At 34.7% G+C, this 26,250-nt stretch overlaps 1 protein-coding gene across 2 annotated transcripts in view; it reads right to left on the minus strand.

The window, feature by feature from the left end:
* The window catches only part of LOC125075111, a 273,886-nt gene that overhangs the window by 165,015 nt on the left and 82,621 nt on the right, over positions 1 to 26,250 (minus strand). For both annotated transcript variants that reach the window (XM_047686728.1, XM_047686729.1), the window contains exon 2: positions 23,230 to 23,450. In XM_047686728.1, the coding sequence (XP_047542684.1) occupies positions 23,230 to 23,323 (94 nt within the window). In that variant the 5' untranslated portion in view covers positions 23,324 to 23,450. The remainder of the gene's footprint in view (positions 1 to 23,229; positions 23,451 to 26,250) is intronic.

Below are 26,250 nucleotides of genomic sequence, written 5' to 3' on the forward strand. Positions count from 1 at the left end.
ATCGACAATTTTTCAGTATTTAGTTAGTACTCTCGTTTGTCAGACACATTGAATGATTCATGAAATGTCGTTACACCTGGATCTAATATTTCTTTTGTGCTGTTCCCTTACTCTCCCAGTCGTCTATGAAAGTGAGGGAAAAAAGAGTGACCTGCGTTTCGAAACACAAAGTAATATCTCCAGCTAAATACCCTAAAAACGGTCAGAAAAACATTACAATTAATCATCGTATAAAATTGCTTCTCGAAACATACACGAGAAGAAACACAAGAAACAAAAAGTATTATAACAAACTTCCCTCGAGATAGCATACTCTAAAACATTAACGAAGTTGTCCATCAAAATACTTGAAAGATTACACTCTCGCAGCGAAAAATCCGCCCCTTCAAGGAGCACCTACTAAAGCTGAGAAATTATTTGTAATTCCTCAGCGATTCCTCTGCGCATACGTGACAGCTCTTTGAATAGTATAATAGCTTCTTATGAAAAGGTAAGCATTTCACGAACAATGCTTTGAAAATCTTGTCTGTTTTTGCGAGAGCCGGTAACAGGAGCTTCGTTATTGGGTATCAATTTGCGTTTCATCGACTAATTTTCCTTGTCAGTTTTTGTTTTTCAAGACAATAACATTTTTAATTTGTTTTTGTATATATTATATAATTTGTTTTTTTTTTTATTATTAGAAATAGGCAAAGGGGCCACCTGAAAGTAAGTTGTTACCACCGGCTATAGACATTTGTTATGCACGAAATATTAACCGTACTAAACACTATTTAAGCCGAACCACAATAACATTAAATGATTGCTGTTTGGCGATAAAATATATAATGAGTGGCAGCCCAGACACACTAACACAAACCCCACCACCAAATAACTATATTTATATAATAATTATTAATTAATACGAAAAATATTAATAAGCAAGTCATATTCATATATGAAATTCCATAAAATATTTTAAAATTGTAAGAGTCTACTTGAATGTTAATGTATATTTAATTTCGAAGATTACTTATAACAAGACAGACAGATAGAGTTGCTTTCGCATTTATAATATAATTATAGATATAACATTAATACATACTATATTCTTGTAGCCAGATTCTTAACTATACTGTATAGTTTATATTCTGTTTCGAAGAACATAATCCGTTTCAGACACAGAATCACTAAGACCCAATTCATCATATAAAACAATAAGACACTTTTGAACTTGCCGCTATTGATAACTCGAACCGGCTTGATCCGGTTAAAACTAACGCGAGCCAATTAAAACCGGCAACAAACTCCGCGTCGGAGACACCTTTCGTTATTGTTAGTTTGTAATTACATTTCGTGGTCTCGATTTGTTTTCTTCGTTACAAGACACGGGATGTGTTCCTTTTTCTTGTTTTTAATGAAAACATCTCGTTTTTTAAATCTTTTAACCTGATTTGGCATACGATTTTTCGGGATTTTGACACCTTTTACGATTCTTTGGACAATCTATTAGCAATAAAAAAACACCATCGGAAGATTGCTCCGACATTTTTTCACAGTTCGTATTTATAACATACAGTAAACACCCTGTAAAGGTAGAACTCCTCTTTGAAGGCTCTGGTACTGCAAATTTGGGGTTTAGCTCCAGCACGCAGCTCCAATGCGAGTTCATTGACGTTCGTCCGTCACACGTGCATTAATTCTTCACCACTGGAGCACGAGGTAATCATAAACAGAAACGAACCCCAAGAAAATGTATTGGCGCTTTACTGGCTTTAAGAACCCCATCTTCTTCTAATAAAGTATATTATATGTGGTGCGAGTCGTTTTTAGATCCAGGACCCTAATCAAGTGTGAGTGTCGGTGAATTAGCCGCTGACCAAACACAATGTAATGAAACCTCCCCCAATTTAGTAGATTTGTTCTCTCAATACCGACGCACTTTGGGGTTGTGTATATGTACATAGAACAGAGAACGGAATAGAAGTGATATTAGCACATTTTAATTTATTATAAAAAATGTAGTCCGTGAATTGTATCATAGAAGCTTCAATGGCGCAATGTGTAACGTGTAACGGTGTAAGAAGTTTTAGATTCAATTCTGACCCTCTGGGCTATTATCGACTTAAAGACTGAAACGTAATTGGAGGGGGAAAAGGGGATTTTAGAAATACCTAAAAATGTTATACTGCTGTATTCTTTTTAAAAAATATATCATACAATGTTAATGCTTGTAATGTTGTAGGTATCGCATTGTACTAACCTAATATAGCCGTTATTTTTTTATTTTTTGTTAATCTACCGATGCTATAATTTTTCTTGTGTCAAAAATTAAAATAAAACTTAAGTCTCCACATCGAATATGTAAATTTACTTACATTTATAATATTTATTTATTATATAACCGATTTTAATAATTTTTGGTATGAAACCAGCTTGAGCCTCAAGCCCTTGTGTGTATGTCCTTGCATTATTGCATTAACCGCCTGTAAATTTCCCACTGTTGGGCTAAGACCTCATCTCCTTTTTGGGGAGAAGGAAGCATATTTCATCACACTGCTCCAATGTGGTTTGGTGGATACACGTGTGGCAGAATTTCGTTGAAATTAGACATGCAGGTTTTCTCTCGATGTTTTCCTTCGCCGTCGAGCACAAGATGAATTATAAACACAAATTAAGCATGTGAAAATTCAGTGGTGCTTGCCTGGGTTTGAATCCGCAATCATCGGTTAAGATGCATACGTTCTAACCACTGGGCCATCTCGGCATCTTTTTTATCAGTCCACTTTTTTATCCCTAACCCCTGACGACCGACAACTAAAACGCGAGCGTAGCCGCGAACGACAATTAGTTTCAAATATAGATAACATTATTTTCACTTAGCATGGATACGAAGAACAATTAATTTTTATTCGCTCATAATGTTTAATAAAATTAAGAATAAGGGAACAAAGAAATTAAACCATAATAAAAGAAAAATATGTATTAATTTGCATTTAAAACAAGTAAAGATTAAAACGACGACGGAAATTCCACATTTCCAACTACAATAGTGTTACACATCCGTTACAAACTTTCAACTCGTATTTTACCCCCTTAGGGTAACGGATTACCATAAACGCAAATATAACTCACTTTTATCTATAAACAATGGGTAAATACTGGATTCCATATTTCTATCTTTGAAAACTACAAAACTTTCATTACGCATTAAGGTCCTTTAGGGGGTGAATTTATATGTTTGAATTAACAAGATTTTATTAGCTTCACATGTTAACGTTTTATTTAAAATTTAAAATTGTCATGTATACTTATAGGAATTTATAATTTCTTTCTACTACCCTGACCAGGATTGACTACGTACTCCTTGTGTGGGTAAATGTTATGTTCCCCCTTTTTTTAAAACATTATATTATTATTAACGTCGTGTTCGGCGGTGAAGGAAAACATCGTGAAGAACTGCATGTCCGGTAACCCACGTGTTAAGTCAGCGAATAACCTCTTTTCATAAATTCATCGAAATCGTCGAATTGTTTTTGCGTGATTGAGTGACAGGCATACACACCTTCACATATATTAAACTAGGGACCCGACCCGGCTTCGCACGGGTGCAATGTAGGTTATCCCTAAGAGATAGACATATATTGTCGCGGATTTTTTGAAGGCCGTTTTGAGGTCTACAATACTGTAGTACATTATTTTGATCTATCTCGTAGGGTTCAGCCAGCGTTTGCAATTTAAGCGCAAAAAATGTGTTTATTTAGGATATCACATTAGAAATCTCTAAAATTATCAGTACTTATCAACTATATAATGCATGTGTTATACATATAAACCTACCCCTCGAATCACTCTATCGATAAAAAAACCGCATCAAAATCCGTTGCGTAGTTTTTAAGATCTAAGCATACGTAGAGACAGACAGCGGAAAGCGACTTTGATTTATACTATGTATGTAATGATAATCAAATTTGTCTCATTTAGATAGACGGAATGAATTATTTTTTTAAGGGTTAATTTAAGCATCAAGTCTGCAACTGCTCGACTACGACTACTCTTGTGGGAGACATTGATTAATTTTTTTTCTGCTGCGACGTTATGTTTTTTGGGGAGATTTTACTGTGTTCTTAATTTAAATGTGGATAGAATAGCAATCATACATACAAACAACCATTTCTATATATCTTATAGGAATACATTTAGGTCGATTGAAACTGACAACAAATTATTAATATTAACGAGCTATTTTTAATTAACTTATCGATATACTAACCTAACCAATCCGACATATTATAAACAATCGAAATAATACGCGTTTCATTTTGAATACAATAATCCGCAACTGTTCTAAATCTTTTATTTTTAACTAAGTTTTAACACTTTCACGGCGACATATACTTTTATAGCTATATGTCGCCGTAAAAGTGTTCTTTTGGACATGCAACAGACGTTGTCATTACTATATATACATATATTTCCTGAAACCTTCTCCCAAACGTGCTGACTCTTCAAGGATACGTTCTATATCTACCGGTTTAGTATCTTTTTCAGCTCATTTATTTATTACTAGCTGTGCCCGCGACTTCATACGCGTTTGAATTTAACAAAAAAGTTATTGTTGTAGCCTAAGTTACTCCTTATTACATCACCTATCTGCCAGTGAAAGTCCCGTCAAAATCGATCCAGCCGTCACAGAGATTAGCCGGATCAATTAGACACACATAAATTGAAAAATATGGTATTTTGGTATATGTACCGTATATATATATGCATTTATTTATTTATTACAAACAGACACTTCAATTTTATTATATAGATAGATTATGAAACTGCTTATAAACGCCAATCTAGACCCGACTTTTGATCGACAAATTAGACGGTATTCAATGGTCGAAATCCGACTTTTTAGACGGTCCCGAAATAACTCCTTTGTCGCACGTTTGTCTTTCTTTTTTTTTTTACAAGCGACACGATGTCTAGCGATGTGGGCACTTAATTTTAACCGACATAAAAAAAAAGATGAGTACACTTCGGAATCCTTAGTAGAATTACACACGAGGGATGCGTGTGTGTTATCTGTTTGTGTTTTTTTGTGGCTCTAACGTTTGTAAATATATTTCAACGATTCTAATATTATAGTACAGTAGATAGTTTATTGTCTTCTGTCATGTATTCGCTGTTTAAATGATTAATTTCTATGATTTCTTTCTCTTTAGGTATTATTATTATTATTGTATATGCACCTATATAAAATATAAAAATTGCCGTCGTGCCTTAAATTAAGTTTTTTCAATACATACTAATATTATAATTGCGAAAGTAACTGTCTGTCATACTTTGACAGCTAAAAAGACTGAACCGAATTTGATAAAACTATGGCTGTAAAGCAATTGCACCTTAGAGAAGAACAAAGGCTAGGCTACCTTTTATACCTAAACCATACGACCGTCCGCCCTAAAAGGACGAATGTCGTAGGGTTAGAATAAATATAATGATATTATCGAAGAGTTTTTTTGTTTTTTTCGACATCCGTACTTATTTTTTAATTACCCGATGGATATGGAACTTTCACGTTACAAAATGTTACCGCTACGAAACGGACGAAGGGTATTAAGTTTATATTTTCGTGACGAAGCCGACTCGGGGTGCTTTTCAAACGAACAATGCATTGATAACAAAACTTCTTGAGATCTACATTTTGTATGCAAATCCTTTGTATGCAAAATTTATAGATCTTCAAAATGAGCCCAAAATAACTTGGACCCGTTAATTCTATCTGTCTGCCTGTCTGGCTTTCTGTTATGCTTTCACGGATTGGAATGAACTGATTTTAATGAAATTTGTAGTGAAGTAAGCTTCGGACTGTCACAAGAAAGAGCATGGCTGGTCAAGGACGCCCATTCAAGGGTGAGGTTGGGATTGATGAATTATACATGCAAGTTCTTTAAATTTGAAATTAAAAACAGACAGATAAAGTAAGTAAGATAAGGTTTATAAGATTTAAATTTATATGACCTGGGGTTTGAACCGATGACTTCGAGATCTGCGGCCTTACGTCTAGACACTATACTGACCAAAAGCAGTTAGTTTTATCTAAACCAAGTATATCTTCCCAAATCCTAGCTGTCTTATTTTTCAAATAATTTACAATTTAAAATATAAAATACAAGACAAAAAAAAAAACGAATAGATTACATAATCTGTCGCGTACATTGTACGCTTTAAAAAGTTCTGACAAGTTACGAGGCGGCCTCTTTCGATATTACAAAAGATCGCAAACATCGTAACATAACATCGAGATAAAGACCACAAAACAAACGTTACAATACGAATTGACATCGAATAAGGGTTTAGGTGACACGTCGGAATTGATGGGACGAGGACCGGTCGAACGAATGAACGGAACAAACGAAACGAACCGATGTTTCGGTTGATTATAATCAATTCAATGGAATTTAAGGGAATTGATTGATTGAGGATAAAACGTTCTTAATGTCTTAAGAAAAGATTAATTCATAACTAGTTCTCAACCTTTGCCTTTCGGAAATATCTTGGGATAGGCTAGACCTTTTTTGTATCCCTGACTACGTATATGCGAAACTTCATGACAAACAGTTGAGTAGCTACAACGCGAAAGCATAATTGCTAGGTAAAAGGGTGGGGGGGGGGAAATAGTTTGTACCTAGCACTGTTTACGTATAAGCAAAATTTAATGACAAACAGTTGCAGAATTACAAAGTAACTTACTTTTGTCTTTATACTTAAAACTAGCTACCGGCCCCGACTTCAAACGGGTACAATAAAATAAAACAAAAAGAAAAAAATCTCGCTTTTCCAGGCTAGTAATATTTTAATTCCCGGCTTCTCTACTACAATATGCATTTAATATACACATAAACCTTCCTTTTGAATACATACATATATACATACATTAGCAGCCTGTAAATTTCTCACTACTGGGCTAAGGCCTCCTCTCCCTTTGAGGAGAAGGTTTGGAGCATATTCTACCATGCTGCTCCAATGCGGGTCGGTGCGATACACATGTGGCGGAATTTCGTTGAAATTAGACCTCACGATGTTTTCCTTCACCGCCGAGCACGAGATGAATTATAAACAAATTAATGCTTGCCTGGGTTTGAAACCGAAATCATCGGTTAAGATGCACACGTTCTAACCATTGGGCCATCTCGGCTCTCCTCTTGAATAACACTGTTTATTGATGAAGATCGCATTAAAACCCGTTGCGTAGTTTAAAAGACCTAAGCGTACAGACGGAGGGAAGACGACTTTGTCTTGTCTTACGGACTGATGTATATATATTAAGGCTAGGATTAAGTGTGTCTGTATACAATCACAAAAGTGCAACTTCAGTTCTGCAGAGTGACATAAATTTTCTTTAAATGTCTGTCGTGTAAGTAATAGCTCCTACAATTGGATTTCGACAATTTATGTGTGTGCGACTACACAGGGGAACCACCGTCCCCTGTTCCGAGTGATTCGGTCATCACTGGTTTTGCGTTACGCATGGTTTTAGGGTGATTTTTAACCATTCATTATTTATTTTAGTATTAAGTTGTATATCGCATAACATTATTTTACGACCCCCGTGGTCGAGTAGTGTGTACACCGGTTTTCATGGGTACACCACTACGAGGTCCCGGGTTCGATTCCCGGCCGAATCGATGTAGAAAAAGTTCATTAGTTTTCTATGTTGTCTTGGGTGCTTCAACTACTTACTTTGGGATCATAGTAATGTATGTGATGTTGTTCAATATTATATTAGTATTATATTATTATTATTTTTTATGTTAATTGTAGGTGGACTGGCTAATGAGCCATCTGATGGTAAGTGCTCACCGCCGCCTATAGACATTGTTGCTGTAAGAAATATTAACCATACCTTACATCGCCAAACCGGCCCCAGCCTTGAAAACTAAAATGTTATGCCCCTTGTTCTTGTATTTACACTGAGTCACTCACACTTCTAACCGGACCAAAACGACACTGTGTTACTGCTTGACTGTGGACCATGAAAAGTTGTCATAAGACATCATACACAAAAAAAAACTTTAATGTTAATAGTTATGGATATATTTAAATTGATTGGTAGATACCAATCTATCATCATTATCAGCAGAGCGATTCTGTAAGAATATCGCTCGTAATTCACTCGTGAAACTACGACGAAACGGTGATACGACATTTAGCTAAGTGTATCTTATAAATTTTATTCTTGACTAGCTGTTGCCCGCGGCTTTGCTCGCGTGGATTATAAATAATTAAACAGACTTAGACTATTTAAAATATTACGTTAATTTAAGATCTCTTTGTAAACCACATTAGTGGTTCAACTTGCTATTTGCTCTTAGGGGTAGAATATGCAAAAACGCTTAAATAAATATCTACTCATTTCTAATCAGTATCCCAAAAATAAAGTTTCATGTTTCTAACTTCAAAAATGGCGGACTTCCATACTAATCTACCCCTATTTCACCCTTTAGGGCTAGAATATCCAGAAACGCTTTAATACTTATGTATTTATTTCAAAATGACAGACTTCCATACAAACGTTCAACCCCTATTTCACCCCCTTAGGGGGTGGAAATTCCAAAATACCTTCCTTAGTGGGTGTCTACTCAATAAAACGATCCTCCTCACCAAATTTCAAGGGCCTAACTTTAACAGTTCACGCTCGGCGATGATGAATCAGTCAATCAGGACTTGTTATTTTATACATATATGTAATAATATATATTGAGTGTTTTCTTCTATATATAGAAGATAACACTCAATGTCATATACCTCACTATGTTATTAAACATTCGTGTTCTATGCTGAGTTTTCGACTTCTTAAAGAGTACTTCTTCAGGACCAAGATCTTACAATACGAAGTCTGTCTCAGGTATATTTATTACAATTTTATCAGCGTTACGAGCCGAGATGGCCAAGTGGTTAGAACGCGTGCATCTTAACCGATGATTTCGGGTTCAAACCCAGGCAGGCACCACTGAATTTTCATGTGCTTAATTTGTGTTTATAATTCATCTCGTGCTCGGCGGTGAAGGAAAACATCGTGAGGAAACCTGCATGTGTCTAATTTCAACGAAATTCTGCCACATGTGCATTCCGCCAACCCGCATTGGAGCAGCGTGGTGGAATATGCTCCAAACCTTCTCCTAAAAGGGAGAGGAGGCCTTTAGCCCAGCAGTAGGAAAATTTACAGGCTGCTAATAATGCTAATGCAGCGTTACGTTTGGATATATTTCCCACACACAAACATACATAACTTTAATTGTTTACGTTCAGTAGTTTTCTCTTTCAATTAAAATAATACCGTCTCTCTCTTAAGTATTTAAAAATTAAAACATTTTATTTTTTTTCGTCGTTACAAGAATTACTTTCCAAATCAAGAACTCTCGTCCACCGGATGGGGCGTGGTCTTTGATTTAGTGTATCCTTCCACGGGGCACTTCATTTGTGCGTCCGTACGTTATTTTGTATAACGTCATCGAATAGTACGTTACTCTTAGTTGAGTTTCTGCTAGTGTTATAGTTACATTAAATTACATTTACATTAACAGCCTGTAAATTTCCCACAGCTGGGCTAAGGCCTCCTCTCCCTTTGAGGAGAAGGTTCGGAGCATATTCCAACACGCTGCTCCGATGCGGATTGGTTGAATACACATGTGATAGAATTTCGTTGAAATTATACACATGTCGGTTTCCTCACGATGTTTTCCTTCACCGCCGAGCACGAGATGAATTATAAACACAAATTAAGCACATGAAAATTCAGTGGTGCCTGCCTGGGTTTGACCCCGAAAGCATCAATTAAGATGCACGCGTTCTAACCACTGGGCCATCTCGGCTCTAATATGTTATATAATATAATTATACAATCATAATTAGGTATATAATACGTATAATCTAATTCAATAAATCCTAAATTCGGTTGGTCTCGCTTGCTAATGTACTGTGTCAACATCTAACAATACTTACGACTCAGATGTCTAAACAAAGCCTAACTTAGTTATTTAAATAAACTATTAAAACCGAATAGTGGTTTGGTTTGAACTATTATCTACTTATAACTGCTGAGGGGGTATTGTCTTCGGGAAGTACACTAAGATCTTTTTTGGTCCTTCGAGCCGGATATAAATCAACGACCTATTTAAAATTTCCTAATCTCACAACTTCAGGCGTTGGTCCAGCGGCTTCACGTGCTTTGTTATATAGTATAGTCTGGAAGTGTGCAGTTTCATAAACTGCACACTTCCAGACTTCGCGCTAGTTCTGAGAATTTTTCGACAGGTATCTTTGATAAGCTATTACAGAAACAAAGAGAAGTTACTGTACATTCCATAATTTTCAAATAACCAGCGATTCGTTTTCAGACCATCTAAGATTTAATTACAAACACCACAATTACCGAGGACATTACCGGTCTAGGAATTTAATAAATGCTGTTAGAATATTATTCACAAAGCTCCTACGGTCTCAGACTTTGGAAGCTTTCCAAGCTCTCGAGCCGTTCTGCTCCGACGCCGAATCCGGAGGATGCGAGTATGTATGGAAAAAAACGTTTTTATATATTAAAATTAGTTTTATTGTTTTAATTACATAATGACGTCGTTAACGTCTTTGCATTATATTATGTTAAAAATAAAATACGAATAAAACTATATTTTTATATTCATTAAATAATATCGTTATTTTCTTATTCGTATAATTTTAGAGACTTAGTTTTTTTCAACTAAAATTTAAAACGTGTTAATTAAAAAACAAACGAATAGTAATTTGATTGGTTTATTTTGTTCATAGTGACGATTGAAATAATTAATTAAAGATAAAAACATCTATTACACTCTACTTCTATTACAAGAACGTTTACTCGAGCTATTGCGTGATTAATATCTAAGCCATCGCACCGGTTTCGAATGTAGATTCTACCAGAGAACTGACACTTTGTACTTACTATTTATTTAATATAATTAGAACTGAAATAACTGTATCAAATTTACGTATCGTTCTTAAGAGTTCTGTGATGGTCCGTCTGGGTAGAAATTCTGATACCTATCCTATTTTTCGGTTGGCAACACTTTAAATCGGAACACAAATATACCAACTGTATTGTTTGGTCTGTGTGTTTGAAGGGTGAATGATCCATTATAATCACAGATACAAGTAACTTAACTTCCAAGTTCTCAAGTTTGATCGCACAATGAAGCATAAGGAATGGCTAATATTTCTAAAATCGCCGAGGTATATAGTTTTTGCCAATCGAAATACTGAAAAATTAAAAAAATAGAAATGTTTTCGTTACGCAACCGACCATCGTAACTAGGACCTTATGCACTCCGTGTCTGATATGCATAAAAATGTAAGAATACAATACCGCAAATAATTAATATCCTTTAAACAAAGCAAAGGATTAATGTTACCTCGAGAAAAACAAAGACATGTTCGAACAAGACGAGTCGCAGTCATAAAAAGGGGTACAAGTCTTTTATGAGGTTACTGCGAGATGAGTTTCTTTGATGCATATTGTAGAAGTTCGCTAACGAGACTTATTAAATAATGGGGGCTTTATTCATGGAAAACTTATTTATTTATCGAAAAATAAATTCCTTGAAAACGTCTGATAAAATTTAGGTTTGCGCCGCCGACTTAGAGCGGAAAAGGGAAAACGCAAAAATCAAAACCAATACCCAAAATACAGGTTATCCGAGTTGAGCAATAAAATCATTTTTGAGTCATCATGTTACAGAATTCAATTAAATGTTAAAGCTAGGCACCCAGAGTATCGATATTTGCGTAGAATATATGCGATGGCAGAATTATTAATGATTGGGCTGTACCACGCCATAACTCAAGTGTCTTATCACCGGAATGAAGATTTTAAAAAGAGAGAGATTGAAAAGTAAGTTAATAATAATATCTGCTGATGACACCACGGCTATCAATCTCATCAGAGACCAGCCAACAACGCCGGACATATTATAGTACCGCTGTTAATGGCGCCACCTTTTGTTATGTGATCACCACTGCCCATACACTAGTGCTGTGCTGTAATCATTCCTCATTTCACTAATGCACCACCAAAACTGGTGATCTTATATATTCCTTTAGTTGCTCACTCACCCTTCAAACCGGAACCGAGTTAGCCGAGTGTGTCGTCCTTCTTATACCTACGATAACGTCACCCCATCATAAAATGACTTTAAAATGAATTACAGAGCGACAAAATTACTAATAAAGGTAGGTAATACCTCAATTGATTCGATTTACTTGACTACCCTAAAAGAGTTTTTACGAATAATGGCACTGTTAGACGAACACAAACTAAAGTTAGCGCTTCGAGCACAAATCGGTCAGACTAGTGGTATCTAAAGATCATGTACACAATATATATATTAATGGTCATTTTTAAATAAGATTTTAATTTATTTAAGAAGAAAATTACATTACGGAACCATAACACTAAAAATTAAAATGATCTTGTTTTAGATTTTTTACATATCTCATAATAATACGACGACACGTAATGTATTCCCAACTCATTCGTTATAACGATCTTTTAAACTGTCACCGATATTATATTCAAAAAGGAATGGAGTCGTTATTCTGATATTAATTTTTATACAAAAAAAAAAAAAATACAACAAACATACTTAAATTAACAAAATAATATTAAATAAAAGTTAAATACATATTACAATATTATTTTTATCTGTCTTGTATCGGCAAAGTCTTAATTCGTTTTTTTTTTTACAAGCAAAAGCATGTAACATTGACATCTCCTGACGATAAAACCATTAGTATTTTTAGGAATAAAACACGAGTATTGTTATAAAAACCCAGAACTATTATAAAACTAATCTTGAGAAAAAAAATAATGGTGTTCTTTATCGATTATATATCCCGAAAAGATAATACTAATGGTCAGTTAAATTACAATTAGGAACTGTAAAATTAACATCAAATCGTAAAACGTTAAATATTTACACGTGATAAAAATTATAGTTTACGCAACCACTCCACGCCTTCTTTTTCCTCACACATGTTTCACATATGTCCTTAAATCCTGTTAAGATTCTATCGGAAACGCCATTGAAATATTAATAGATACCCTATATAATATCACTAAAAAGTTTATTGAATACGAAAAAAAAAAACAAATATGACACTAAAAGCTTCTAAACCCCTTGCTCTAAATATCCAATTAAACAAAGAACCTTTTCCAGCCGTCGACAATATAAGAGTAGAATGAGACGATGATGAGATATAAGCCGAACAAGACCAACTCGCCAGCAAACGCCAAACTTCGCCAACAAAAGCCAATATTTCGTGTCAGATTTATGGATTAGCTATCAAATCCTCTTCCTGTACCAATCCACCAACAACGCCATACCTGGGCAAAAAACGCCAACGTTTTGCGTCAAATAGTCAGCGGTTGCATGGTCCAATCCTCTTTTGCTCTATATATTACATGTTTTATAACCTCAGCGATCATACAAATAATGACTCACTCAGAAGTCTACTATCAATACCACAGAGTATAAATCTTTTCCAGTTCTTCAAGCACCTAAAGAATCAAGTCAAATCAATTTTATTCAAGTAAATTTCACAAATCACAATGAAGCGTTTCTGAATCGTTGATATTTAAATACTACCACCAAATGTTGCATGTTGTGTTATTCCCGCTTATATTATCTGTGAAAATTTCATATTATCTGTGAAAATCCATTCGGTCGTTTTGGATTGATTGAGTAACATACGTTCAAAATTTTGATACTGTCCCATACGCGTCTATTTTATTACCTGTATTTATACATACATGACAGCTAAACTAATGAGGTTCATTTTATAGCGAAAATATCCGCTAAAAATCCATAAAGACAGATAGAATCATTGGAAGTTTACGAGTTTCCATTAAACAGGTCCATAAAATACCCATATTCAAACAAAAAAAATAATTAAAAAGGAAAAAACATTTAAAAAAAAAACAAAATTACGGCTTCGAGCTTTGCATCTGTAATGTGTACGGACGCGACCTAATTACACCTTTATTATATACTAGCTTAGCCCTGCGGTTACGGCCGCGTTCAATTTAGATTATTATTTACCATTTAACATATCGGTTAATGATTATGGTTTCAGCTCCGCTACTTAGGCTCGAAGCGTGGAATTATATACCCTGACTCTACATCTATAAAGCAGATACATAACGCAAAAATAACTATTAGAATCGAAAAAATTATTCCTGATGTAACAGCCCATAAACATACAAGCTCCGCGCGTTATCACCCGACTTCACATAACGTTACGTCACAGCATGATGTTATATAGTTTGTTAACTATATAACACACAGTTTTGTGCAAGATTCTTTGGTTAGATACTCTTTACTCACCACTTATTCTACCACCAAACATTTGAAGGGCGACTGAGCCAGTGTTACTACAGTCTCAATCTCATCTTAGTTCCCAAGGTTGGTAGTGCCGTGACGACGTATGATGTATTCAATATTCCTTCAGAGCTATGTCAATGGGCTGTGATCGCTTAACAGGCGGTCAATTCGTCAACCAATAATAAAACAAAACAGAGATTTATCGTGGGGAAAACTGGTTGGAACGAAGTTGCTTCTTTAATTAAATTAACAACCGTTGAGAATAACTAAACGACACGAAATTGAATCAATAATATGAATTAAAACAATAACGAAAAATAAGTTTAAATAATGATAAAGAAAGAAAGAAAGGGAGGGAAAGGTCGTCTGAGGGGCATAACGCGTTTTCCTTCCTTGACGATCTCTGCCTGTTTACTTTACTGTAAGCCGCTTAAAAGAACTTCGTTCCAAATAAACTTTTCCATCGCGTTTATACAAAACAGCTCTCCAGAATTTAAATACATAGAAATGGATTACTTGAACTAATATGATACATCGTTTTATCGAAATACAAACACGATCAGTCTGACGCTTATCTCGTGTTAGTCACGCTGAATTTTTTTCGGAGAAGTCTCGACGACCGAACTCAGGACATGACTAATTAGATTACGATGTAGTTTAAACGTATTTCAACTGGATTAAATTAGTGATTTATTGTGATAATCTTACGAGATGTTATAAATGTGTTGGTATTCATAAAAAAAAACAAACTCTTGCTTAATGAAATTGTTAGAATACGTGAATCTTTGGCAAACAAGTGCGGCTGCAATAATAGGTGTTTAATCACGTGATCGGCGGTGATGGAAAACATCGTGAGGAAACCTACATGTGTCTGATCAGACTCTTCCACATGTAATCCATCAATCCGGATAGGTCTTAGCTCTGTAGTAGGGCATAAATAGTCTGTTACTTTTACTTAAATAATATTTTAAAAATGGAATAAAAAAATACGTTCTGAATATTTATAATAACCAAAAAAAAACAGCAAAATCCATTTCACTAAAAACTTTTATTAAAACTGTATAAAATACTAACGTCAGAATATACAATATTTCACAGAGAACAATAAAATAAACTATAATTCCATTACGGAGTTACAAAAGTCGAGGCGAATAAATTCACAGTACCGTTTCATACTGAATACATTTCACAAGCAGACAGACAAAACCATACCAAAAAATATACATACAAATAAACAACCCTTTCAATAATTAATTTCAACAAAACCATTATACATTATTCTTAAACAAGATGAACGACTTCAAAACGTTTGTCGTTAAACAATTTAGGCGGGAACCGTCCGTCACCTGTCAACATTTCGCGCCACGCCACATTAATGGCGTCCGAACGTTCGGAAAAATGAACAAGAAATATAAAATTCAACTTAAAACGTCTGTGCCAATGAACGTAGCATAAATAATAAGGAGGTATACGTCTCGGCAAATTACCCTGAACGGGCGGGTTAGGGAATTGATGGCAACACTGAAATAACGTCAGCCATGTTGGATGTCGAGAGCTTCCCTTTTTAAAATTCGAACGAAAACGAAATTAGAACTATTTATCGATACGGTTATTTCCGATGGAAAAGAATAATGAAATACAAACATACGTTTTAAAGGAGACATTTTTAATTATAATATAATATTTTAACAGCATAGAATAAAAACAAAAAGACTTTTGCCCAATTATAAAAAAGAAATGAAACTAAGGAAGTAAATAAAACATACAAACAAAAAAGCTAGGTCCTACTTGGATCTAATTTTAAATATTTCTTTGGTGAGTTTATTAAGAAAAATATGACCAGGATTATTATCAAATAGCAATACATAAATAACGTCTAATAAAATCTCACTTAGTAGCAACAATTATTTACGTTTAAACTGTAAGCTTAACGGAAGCGAGCCTCACCAATCGTCATAAATTCAAAAACCCCCGCCTTGAGCAATGAATCAATGAGACGAGAAACCGTGGAGTCGAGACAGATTGTTAGCACTAAAGATTTTAAAATAATTGTCACGTGTAACATACTCATAAAAATATCAAGGAGTTAAAAAACTAATAGTAATAACAAGAGTCACTGAAATGCAAATTTAAAGGGTGAAACAGAAGGTGCGGCACAGGATAGCGAAATAAGTGCCGTGTTCATATAAATAATGTTTATTAAACAGGTAGAACGTTTATTGTAAATACATCACTATTTACACCAAAAAAATTACAATAAACTCAAATAAATATTAGGTTATTCTAATATATATACGAGTTGGTCTTAGCGATTCGTTTAACAAAAGTGAAGCTCTTTGTTATTCCAAATTTGAACTTGAGGGTTAATCCGGGTTTTCAATTCAACGATCATCGGGGCTAATTAACTTCATCAATGCGAAAGTAACTCTGTCCGTCTGCCTTACACTTTCAATACCATAATATAACCTGAACTTGGTGACTTGACAATGAACTCGCTTCATATCGAGTTCTGCCCCACGAAGGGACATAGGCTAAATTTTTATATAAAATCCAACTAACCAACCAACTAAAAGCTACTGCGCCTAACACGGGCGAAAACCAGTGTAAAATAAATCACAGATGAACAATGACTGATGATGAATAGGTGTGATACATTCGTGTTGAATTTTTTTTAAAACGAACTGAGATTAAAAATAAAGGAGTAAGTGTTTTTTTCTTCGATAAAGGTCAAAGCCCCAATATTATTCCACCGTATACCATACACCAATTAATATACAAATAAATACAAAACTACCTTCATATTAAAATAAAATTTTATAGACTATATTATATTCTAGTAAAAAAAAAACACGTACACATAATAATTTAACAATGCGACTCCACGGACACCGTTGTTCCTTTCAAAATGCATTTCAAACTCTACAGATTTATTTAAAAGTTATTTCCATAAACGATAGAGCCGTGTCTCGTAATAACTTCAAAGGATTCCGTGACTTGAGCCGCGGTAATAAGATACAAGGTGGACTTAAACTTAAAGGGGGGAGTAAAATCGGTAACTCGAACGATTACTTATTTTGTTATAACTTTACACACTTTTAGAAGCCGTAATGGGTCAATGGGTAGAAAGCTTGCATCTGAACTGATGTTTGCGGTTTCAAACCCAGACCATCACCGCTGAATTTTCGTAGACGTCGTAAGGTAATCTGCTTTAGTCTAATTTCAATCGAATTCTGCCACATGTGTATCCACCAATCTTCATTGGAGCAGCGTGATGGAATAAACATCAAAGTTTCGCCATAAAAGATACAAGTAGATGCCCAACTGTGGGACATTAACAGGCTGATACATATTTTTACACATTCTAACTTAAACGAAATATTGCTTTACTGATCCGATTAATATTAAACCTTTTCGATTAGCAGATAAGTTTCAGGATGGAAAAAGGCTATAAAATGTTTATATGTTGTATATTATTTATGATACATCTCATATAGATCATTCAGATAGTGTAGGCGAAGAGAAAATTGTCGCTTCGGGCGCTTTGCAAGCAAACGCTGACAATACTTTTAGGTATGCGAAATCTATCTACAAAAGATTTGAATAAGTTTAAGTTAATAGTTAACTATAGTCAACTACACTATATTTAAATATGCTATTGTTAAAATGTTAATATTTCTTACAGCGCCAATGCCAATGGGGGGGGGTCTGACCACTTACCATTTGATTGTCTGCCTACCCAGATTATAAAACAAATATCAATGCATAGTTTACATATACCAAAATAGGTAGTAATTACGTGCACCTTTTTAAATAAATCGATGCAAAAAAAAAACCACAGAAATAAGTTCTCTATTTATACTTCTGAGCATAATCCTTTGCCTCTTAAAGTGACAATTTAAAAAAGCAAATGTCAAACAAGCTATCGTGTTCCGTATTTAAAATCGTAACACTTCCCCGTCTCCTAATAGTCGAAACGTGACTTATTCTTAAATACCGAATATAGAAATAAAACGCTCTTCACACAGAAAGCGGTTTTGACGACGTGGTCTTAAAATTTATTTATAAAAAATGTTACCTTTTTTAAATAAATGTTATAATATGTTACCGATATATGGTAACAGTACGTAATAATATGAAAATTAATCTGATACCGGAAAAAAAACACAAGAGAACGAACGACAGCTTAAATAATCTATAGTGTTCAGTATGGATTTGCGAAAAAGTACGTTTTTAATGACAAAGAAGCTGTCATCGGAAGCTTGGGAGTGAATTTAAAGTGGGTATAAGTAGTTAAGCGGAATAGTGTTGTATTATAAATAAACACAAATCAATCAAGAACGATAAGTATAGCTGAGCAATTAGTAAGCCACATGGAATAGGTAAATATCTAGGGTTTGTATATCTTCATTACTTATTTGATGGGACTATTATTAACAGTAATTATAGTTGATATATGAAATTTTAATTTCATCATTGAAATAGTTATCTATCATCAAAACATCAGGCACACATATTAATTGGTAAAAACCTACCATCGCTTCGGAATGAAACATCTTAGACCTGAGAAGTACAGGCGAAAGAAACACTGCGAGATGTTCCACATTTTACGTCAAAGTAAATCAAATTTGTCCAATAAAGTAACATATGTTACTAAAACTCTACATTCTGAATTAATAGTATATCACTATATACATACAACTAAAAACACGCATCGTTTAATATCAATCTGACAAAACCTTAACACATCAGATTTTTCACAAATCCCCGCCTTAGCCAGTTAGCGCCATCTGTCATCGTGTTTGACACTTGACAGTGAATTAAAAATAGAACGATTTCGAAAGTGCCGTAGACCGTTCACATTACGGAAGGAGAATTTGTTGAATTATTTTACGAATGTTAATTTGTATGTAAACGGGATATTAAAGATATTTTTCTTAATATGAACGCATATTTGGACATCTTATTATTATGGTACATACGGTAACGAGAAAAAAACATCTCGTTATGATAAACAGTTTAATATAAGATCCTTTTGTTTAATTTTAATTTTAAAATTAAAAAACAAAAATTGTCTACTGTTCCTTCGCCACCGAGCACGAGACGAATCATAAACACAAGATAAACACACAAAAATTCAATGAAGCTACATTAATATTAATATCGAGCAACAATAGTTTTGCAACGCTAAACAATTGTACACCACAATTATCCGTCTAATTAACCCGAACCGAGCCGGAGAAGACCTCAGTTACCGATGCGGTTAGACGGAATCTGGATACTAATGGTTATGAAAGCACTAAGTAGAATTTCGGTTGGATTAAACGTAAACATAACCAATTAGAGTACCTACTGCTTTATTTTCCCTGCATAACATAAAAAACATAAGCAGCCCGTAAATGTCCCACTGCTGGGATAAAGGCCTCCTCTCCCTTTGAGGAGAAGGTTTGGAGCATATTCCACCACGCTGCTCCAATGCGGGTTGGCGGAATACACATGTGGCTGAATTTCGTTGAAATTAGACACATGCAGGTTTCCTCACGATGTTTTCCTTCACCGCCGAGCACGAGATGAATTATAAACACAAATTAAGCACATGAAATTTCAGTGGTGCCTGCCTGGGTTTGAACCCGAAATCATCGGTTAAGATGCACGCGTTCTAACCACTGGGCCATCTCGGCTCTTATTTTCCCTGCCCACGTCTCAATCTATTTGGGATTGCGGCATGTCTTATACTTCCATTCTCCTTTATCATTCGTCATCTGAACGTTCCGTTACATCGGCCCTCTTCAATCAGTTTTTTAAAATAGAAATGAAATAGAATTCAACATTTATTTAATATTTATTGGATATAGAATTAAAGTAAGAAACAGAATGATCTTTAGGCAGCCGTCGCTGATGTAAGTTGGAAGAGAACTGAGCTGATGCTGAGCCCTACTACTGTCTCTCCTGCCTATACTGCTGACATTGCAGCTGCAAGCCAGTGGCTCAGCGTTACCACTTACTAATTACGGGTATAACAGTTCGCAATCATCGTTGTCTCGTATCCCTTTTCACGCACTCTTAGGATAGAGTACCTAGTACGAAGTACGCGTAAGTCAATTTGTTTGTTACATCTCCACGTCTTAAAGACACTACCGATCCTAAGAACTACCCTCATTTGAGGGCGATGCCAATAGTTTTCTTAATGGCAGGGTTTCGTTTCGTTGTTATTTCAAATTAAGCAACGTTAATGTCCTAAAGCTGTTAGTACATTACGGACTTCATGGTGAATTAGTCAGTGCGACTATAGGCACGAGGGACATCACTTCAAGGCGTATTAAATCCCGGGGTCGGCGGCTCGTTGACTTGTAAAAATTGGTTTATACTCCTTAGAATCCCAAAGTCTATGAATGAACACTTGTAGGTTTGCTCACGATTTTATGCCAAAACACAATAGATAAACTATAAATACAATTGAATCACATATTGTTTTAATGATATAGGTAAGCGGACGAGCAAAAAGGCCGCTTAATTGTAAGTGGGTCACCACCGCCCAAAGACAATGGCGCTGTAACAAATATAAACCATTCCTTACATCGCCAATGCGCCACCAACTTTGGGAACTAAGATGTTATGTCCACTGTGGCTGAAGCTACACTGGTTCACTAACGCTTCAAACCGGAATACAACAATAATATCTATTGAGTCGGTGGTACCTACCTAGACGGGCTTGCAAAAAGCCCTACCACCAAGTAACATGAAAAACTTATTCGTGATCATTCGAATTTGAGCCCGCAATCTTAGGTAATGAATCACGTATTCTATCCAATGAGTCATTACGGTCTCACGTCTGCCAGTAGGTTCATAACAACAATACGAATTTATTACACTTTTTCCACGCATTCATCTAAAACGCATTATATTCACCATAGACTTAGGCACTGAGAGAAGTGTCACTTTAAAAAATATTAAAGTTAACATACATCATTTTTACATTAACATTTGTAAATTTCCCACTGCTGGGCTTAGGCCTGCTCTCCCTTTGACGAGAAGGTTTGGAGCATATTCCACCACGCTGCTCCAATGCGAGTTGATGGAGAATACACATGTAGCAGAATTTCGTTGAAATTAGACACGTGCAGGTTTCCTCAGGTTGTCTTCCTTCACCGCCGAGTACGACATGAATTATAGAATAGTTAACATACATCAGTTAACAATTTAAATCTTAAATATAATTATTTTTATATTACACCGAATATTTTGAATATATAACTACAAATTCAAATTCGGAAAAAGTGAACAGGTTTTTTTCAAGTGATATCTTTGTGTACACTACGTCAAATACTTGGTTGTTAGTATCTACAGTACCTTATCTTACTTATGTTACTTTAGCATCACCTTGGCCTTGGAATATCACGAACATTACCAAACGCACGAAAGATTATATGATATAAAGATGAGAAAGAAAAAACTACATTGACACGAATAATTTACTAAGAAATATAATAAACAATACTGTCTGATAGAGTTTCAACTCTTCAAAACCACAACGACTCAGCACAAAAATTATTCATAATAATAATATGTAATTGTCCACAAATTGTAGTGCCGGTTCGAACCCGTAATCCTATGACGTCCAATTTATTTTATTGCCTACATCGCATTAACGAGCATCTTCGAAGGTAGCTTACCCATTCGTCTGTTCGAAAATATATATATTTGAATTTAAAATGGTAGGCTTACATGGTCAGTGCACTACCAACGTTGCGGATGGAAACTTCATCCCTTGTGCCAGTAGTTACACTGGCTAACTTTCCCTTTAAATAGTAACACAATGATACTATTTCATAAGAAAATACAAATCGATTTTTTTAAATTCTTCAGTTTACGCTTTAAAACTTTTATTGTTTAAGTTGGAGAGTGCTCGTCTAGAAGATGCCTCGTCAATCATGGCTAGATGATACCCGAATTGTAATTCCTTGGAAACACAGACACTGGAAGGCGATACCAAAACTTGGCCGTGTGCGAGTGATAACATTGCTTTTCGATGGAATGACGACGACGTACACTCTTGGGACCTAGCTATATGTTGCACGTTTATAAATATATGCTAGTTCAATTTCAAAGTTTCCTTCAAATACAGCACTAAATATTAGTTGCCTATTGATTTTGATTGATTGATTGATTGATTGATTGATTGATTGATTGATTGATTGATTGATTGATTGATTGATTGATTGATTGATTGATAAAACATAAAGAGTATGAAAGGGTTAAGATTTGGATTGCCAAAATTAAATTTGTAATAATTCCAAGAAGGTATTTAATTAATAAGACGGATATACACTTGAGATGTGATAGAGGCTACTTCGCTGATCTAATTTAGATTGGGTAGAAAAAAAGTTAACTTCGGACAAATGGGCCACTGGTTGGTAAGTGGTCAGCACCGTACCACAATAAACATCGTAAGAAATATAGACCATTCCTTACATAACACCAATGTGCCACCAACAGTGCGAAGTAATGGTGAAATGTCCCTTGTTCCAGCTATAACACTGGCTCACTCGACCTTCAAACCGGAAAACTAGAATACTAATTATTGCCGGTTTGGCGGTAGAGTATCTGGGTGGTAGCCGTCCAGACGGGCTATACCAACGCCCTATCTACCAAGTGAAGTGACATATCGAACGACAGATATAAGTAACAGGAAATTCAAGACAAAGAAAATATAAAAAGAGTACTTTATTTTTAATTAATTAATTACGTTGACGTCATAAGAGCTTTCCTTATCCGATTGTCAATAAGAATTAAACGCTAATAAATATATATATATATATATAGATGTATTTATAAAATAACTTACCGTAAGAGGAGTACACGGCTATCGACAACAGAAGCACCACACGTAACACCATACCGCCGACTCTAAACCGAAACATATTCAAAATGGCTGCCATAACACAAAATGGTCGACACTACACACGTCGACACTCTTTATCACATAATATTGATATTAAATTATATAGCTTTCTTGAAGTTCTTGAATTTATATTTTTTGAATTCATTCGCGTTCCGATCTTGTATCTGTAAAGAGAGAAAAAAATATATATTAATAACAAACTTACGGTACACTAATACACCTTAAAAAATTTAATTCTACTATGATAAAAATTTAAAATTCTACTATGGGCTTTGTGCAAGCCTCTCTCGGTAGGTACTATACCCTAATCATATATTCTCCAGCCAAGGAGCAATACTCAGTGTGTTCCGGTTTGAAACGTGAGTGAGCCCGTAGGCATAGGAGACATAGCATCTCCTTTTTTTTTTAAAGAAACAGTTAAAATTGTATACGGCGTCAATGTCGATGAGCAGTATATATATACATATAAAATAGATATATATCATAAAAAAGAAGTATATGGTATACGCGGTACGAAATACAAGGAATTAGAGCAGAACGGCAACAGCGTCAGATCGTCCGCCGTCACGGCACACGAATCGGTCTTACACGAGATAGATGTTTTACGAAAACTAAAAATTGTTTATAGTTATTTAATAGACTTATGGTAGTGTTTAATATAACTATCAATGAGTAAGTGTAATGCTTCTATATTGAATAAAGGAATTTGAGTTTGAGTTTGACTTATGAAGTAAATTGGCTATATAAATAAAAGTACTTCTGTGAATACGTTAACAAGTATGTCCCCTTAATATATTAAATACACGAATTTTGTTAAACTTTACCCATAGCATACAAACCTAGCACATCGTTCAAATCACACCCCATTTTATTTTATTTTATTTGAATTAGAAAAAATAGCCTATATCCTTCCACGGAAGTCAAACTATCTAAATACCTAATTTCGAATAAATCGGTCAGCGGTTTAAGCGTAAAGAGATAACAGACAGAGTTACTTTCGCATGTACATACATTAGTAGAGACAGACAGATTGACGTATTAACAAATTGTTAATTACCGAAACGTCCGGAAATTATTATTTACTTTTGTATTCGCTTTGTTGCTTCACTATAATGTATCGTGCGCTCCATCTACCTTTTGTTTTAATATAATAATCTGAGCGCGTAACAAACAAATGAGCCGAAAACTCACGTTATTCCCAACAATTTCACTTCATAAGCAGACGAGATGTTATCTTAATATCATATTACTTGTGCTTCTACAAAAGAGCATTAAACGGACTTGTCTCAACAGAATGCACTATACTCATACAGGTTATTAGTACATCAAAAGACGCATTAGTATAAAGCCGGTTGTACAACACAACATAGCTTAATATAGCGCTATACGAAGCTAATTTTAAATTAACCAGTATTTTGGGTATGTGTCAAAAAATCGAAATCTAAATAGTCTACTTATAATATAGACAATCACTATCAATTTGACAATTAACGTTAAAAAATATTAAGTAGGTATCTATTTAAACACTGCAATTACGATGTGGTCTATATCTCTCTCGTTTATGCCTTATGGTACTGAATTTTAAGACCATAATCATTCTGAACTAATGCGCCTTATACAAAATGAATTGCAAGTATTATTATTAGAAATAACTAATGCATACCTGCTTATAGCCTATTCAAATCACATCAGACAATACTGACGCCTTAATCATTAACGAAAAAAAAAAAAAAATTTGAATATCTGCGAAGTCGTTATCGAAACCTTGGAAGAAAAATTCGACTTCCAGGCAGGAGACATAACATACATATATAATTGTATTTAACTAACATGACTGTATTTTTAGATATGTAAAAAAACTACTGAGTTTCTTGCCGGTTCTTCTCGTTAGTATCTACATTCCGAACCGGTGGTAGCTTCACTTAATATAGTTTGTTAAATGACGATTCAAAAGTGCTCGTAAAAGCCTACTCGAATAAAGTATATTTTGATTTGATTTGAATTGAATGGCGTATTATAAATAAGGATATTTTACATGCGCTTATTTCATAAATAATATCTATTGGACACATAACATCACCCGCCATTATTCCCATCGAGGTGTGAATCCCCAGTACTCAAACTATCTCCATACCAAATTTTATTAAAATCAGTTCAGCAATTTAAGAGTGAAGAGGTAACAGACACGAGTTACTTTCGCATTTGTAATATTAGTATATATCAAATTAAGTGAGATCACATTAGACATCGTCCAGATCAGAAACTATATAACTTAATAGATAAGTATAAAAATCGCAACTTCAGTCACTTAAACGAATCACTTCGTTGATCATAATAATCTTAGATTATTTATATATGCAGATAGAAGTGCGTCACACTTTAAAAGAACTAAAACAAACGAGCCAACTTTATTATCTTGATGTGTGAGACGGCTACGCTCAACACTCGTCGAATGTCATACTGCTTAACTTGTGTGCGTGTACTTTATTCAATTGAAAATAATGGCCAACAGTTGACGTATTTTCAACGAGTTCTCAGCTTTAACAATTTTTCTAGATGATAATTCTAGGAGTAACTTAATTGTGATTTCATAATATCACGTAAAGTACGAGTATAAACACCGTCTTCTTTTAAGAAGATTTGTAGTTTATTTCACAACGATCTAATAATAGCTGGTTGCATACAGGTTACCTCACGTTTTCTATCACCGGCGAGCACTAGATGAATGGATAAACACAAATTAAGCACGCGAAAACCAAACCTGCGATCTTCAATAATGGCACACGTGTTTTATACACGTCATCTCCGCTCGCCGCATTTAATTTTTCAATGAAATATAATATCCCGTTTTAAATACTGTTAGTAATAAAATATCTGTTCTAATTACAAATTTATTACGAGACGTGAAGTTCACGCTTGTCACGTCTAATTATATAATAGTATTATAAACTAGAACCTTCTCCG

Source organism: Vanessa atalanta, chromosome 29, assembly GCF_905147765.1.
Source record: "Vanessa atalanta chromosome 29, ilVanAtal1.2, whole genome shotgun sequence".
In the NCBI taxonomy this organism is placed as follows: Eukaryota; Metazoa; Arthropoda; class Insecta; order Lepidoptera; family Nymphalidae; genus Vanessa; species Vanessa atalanta.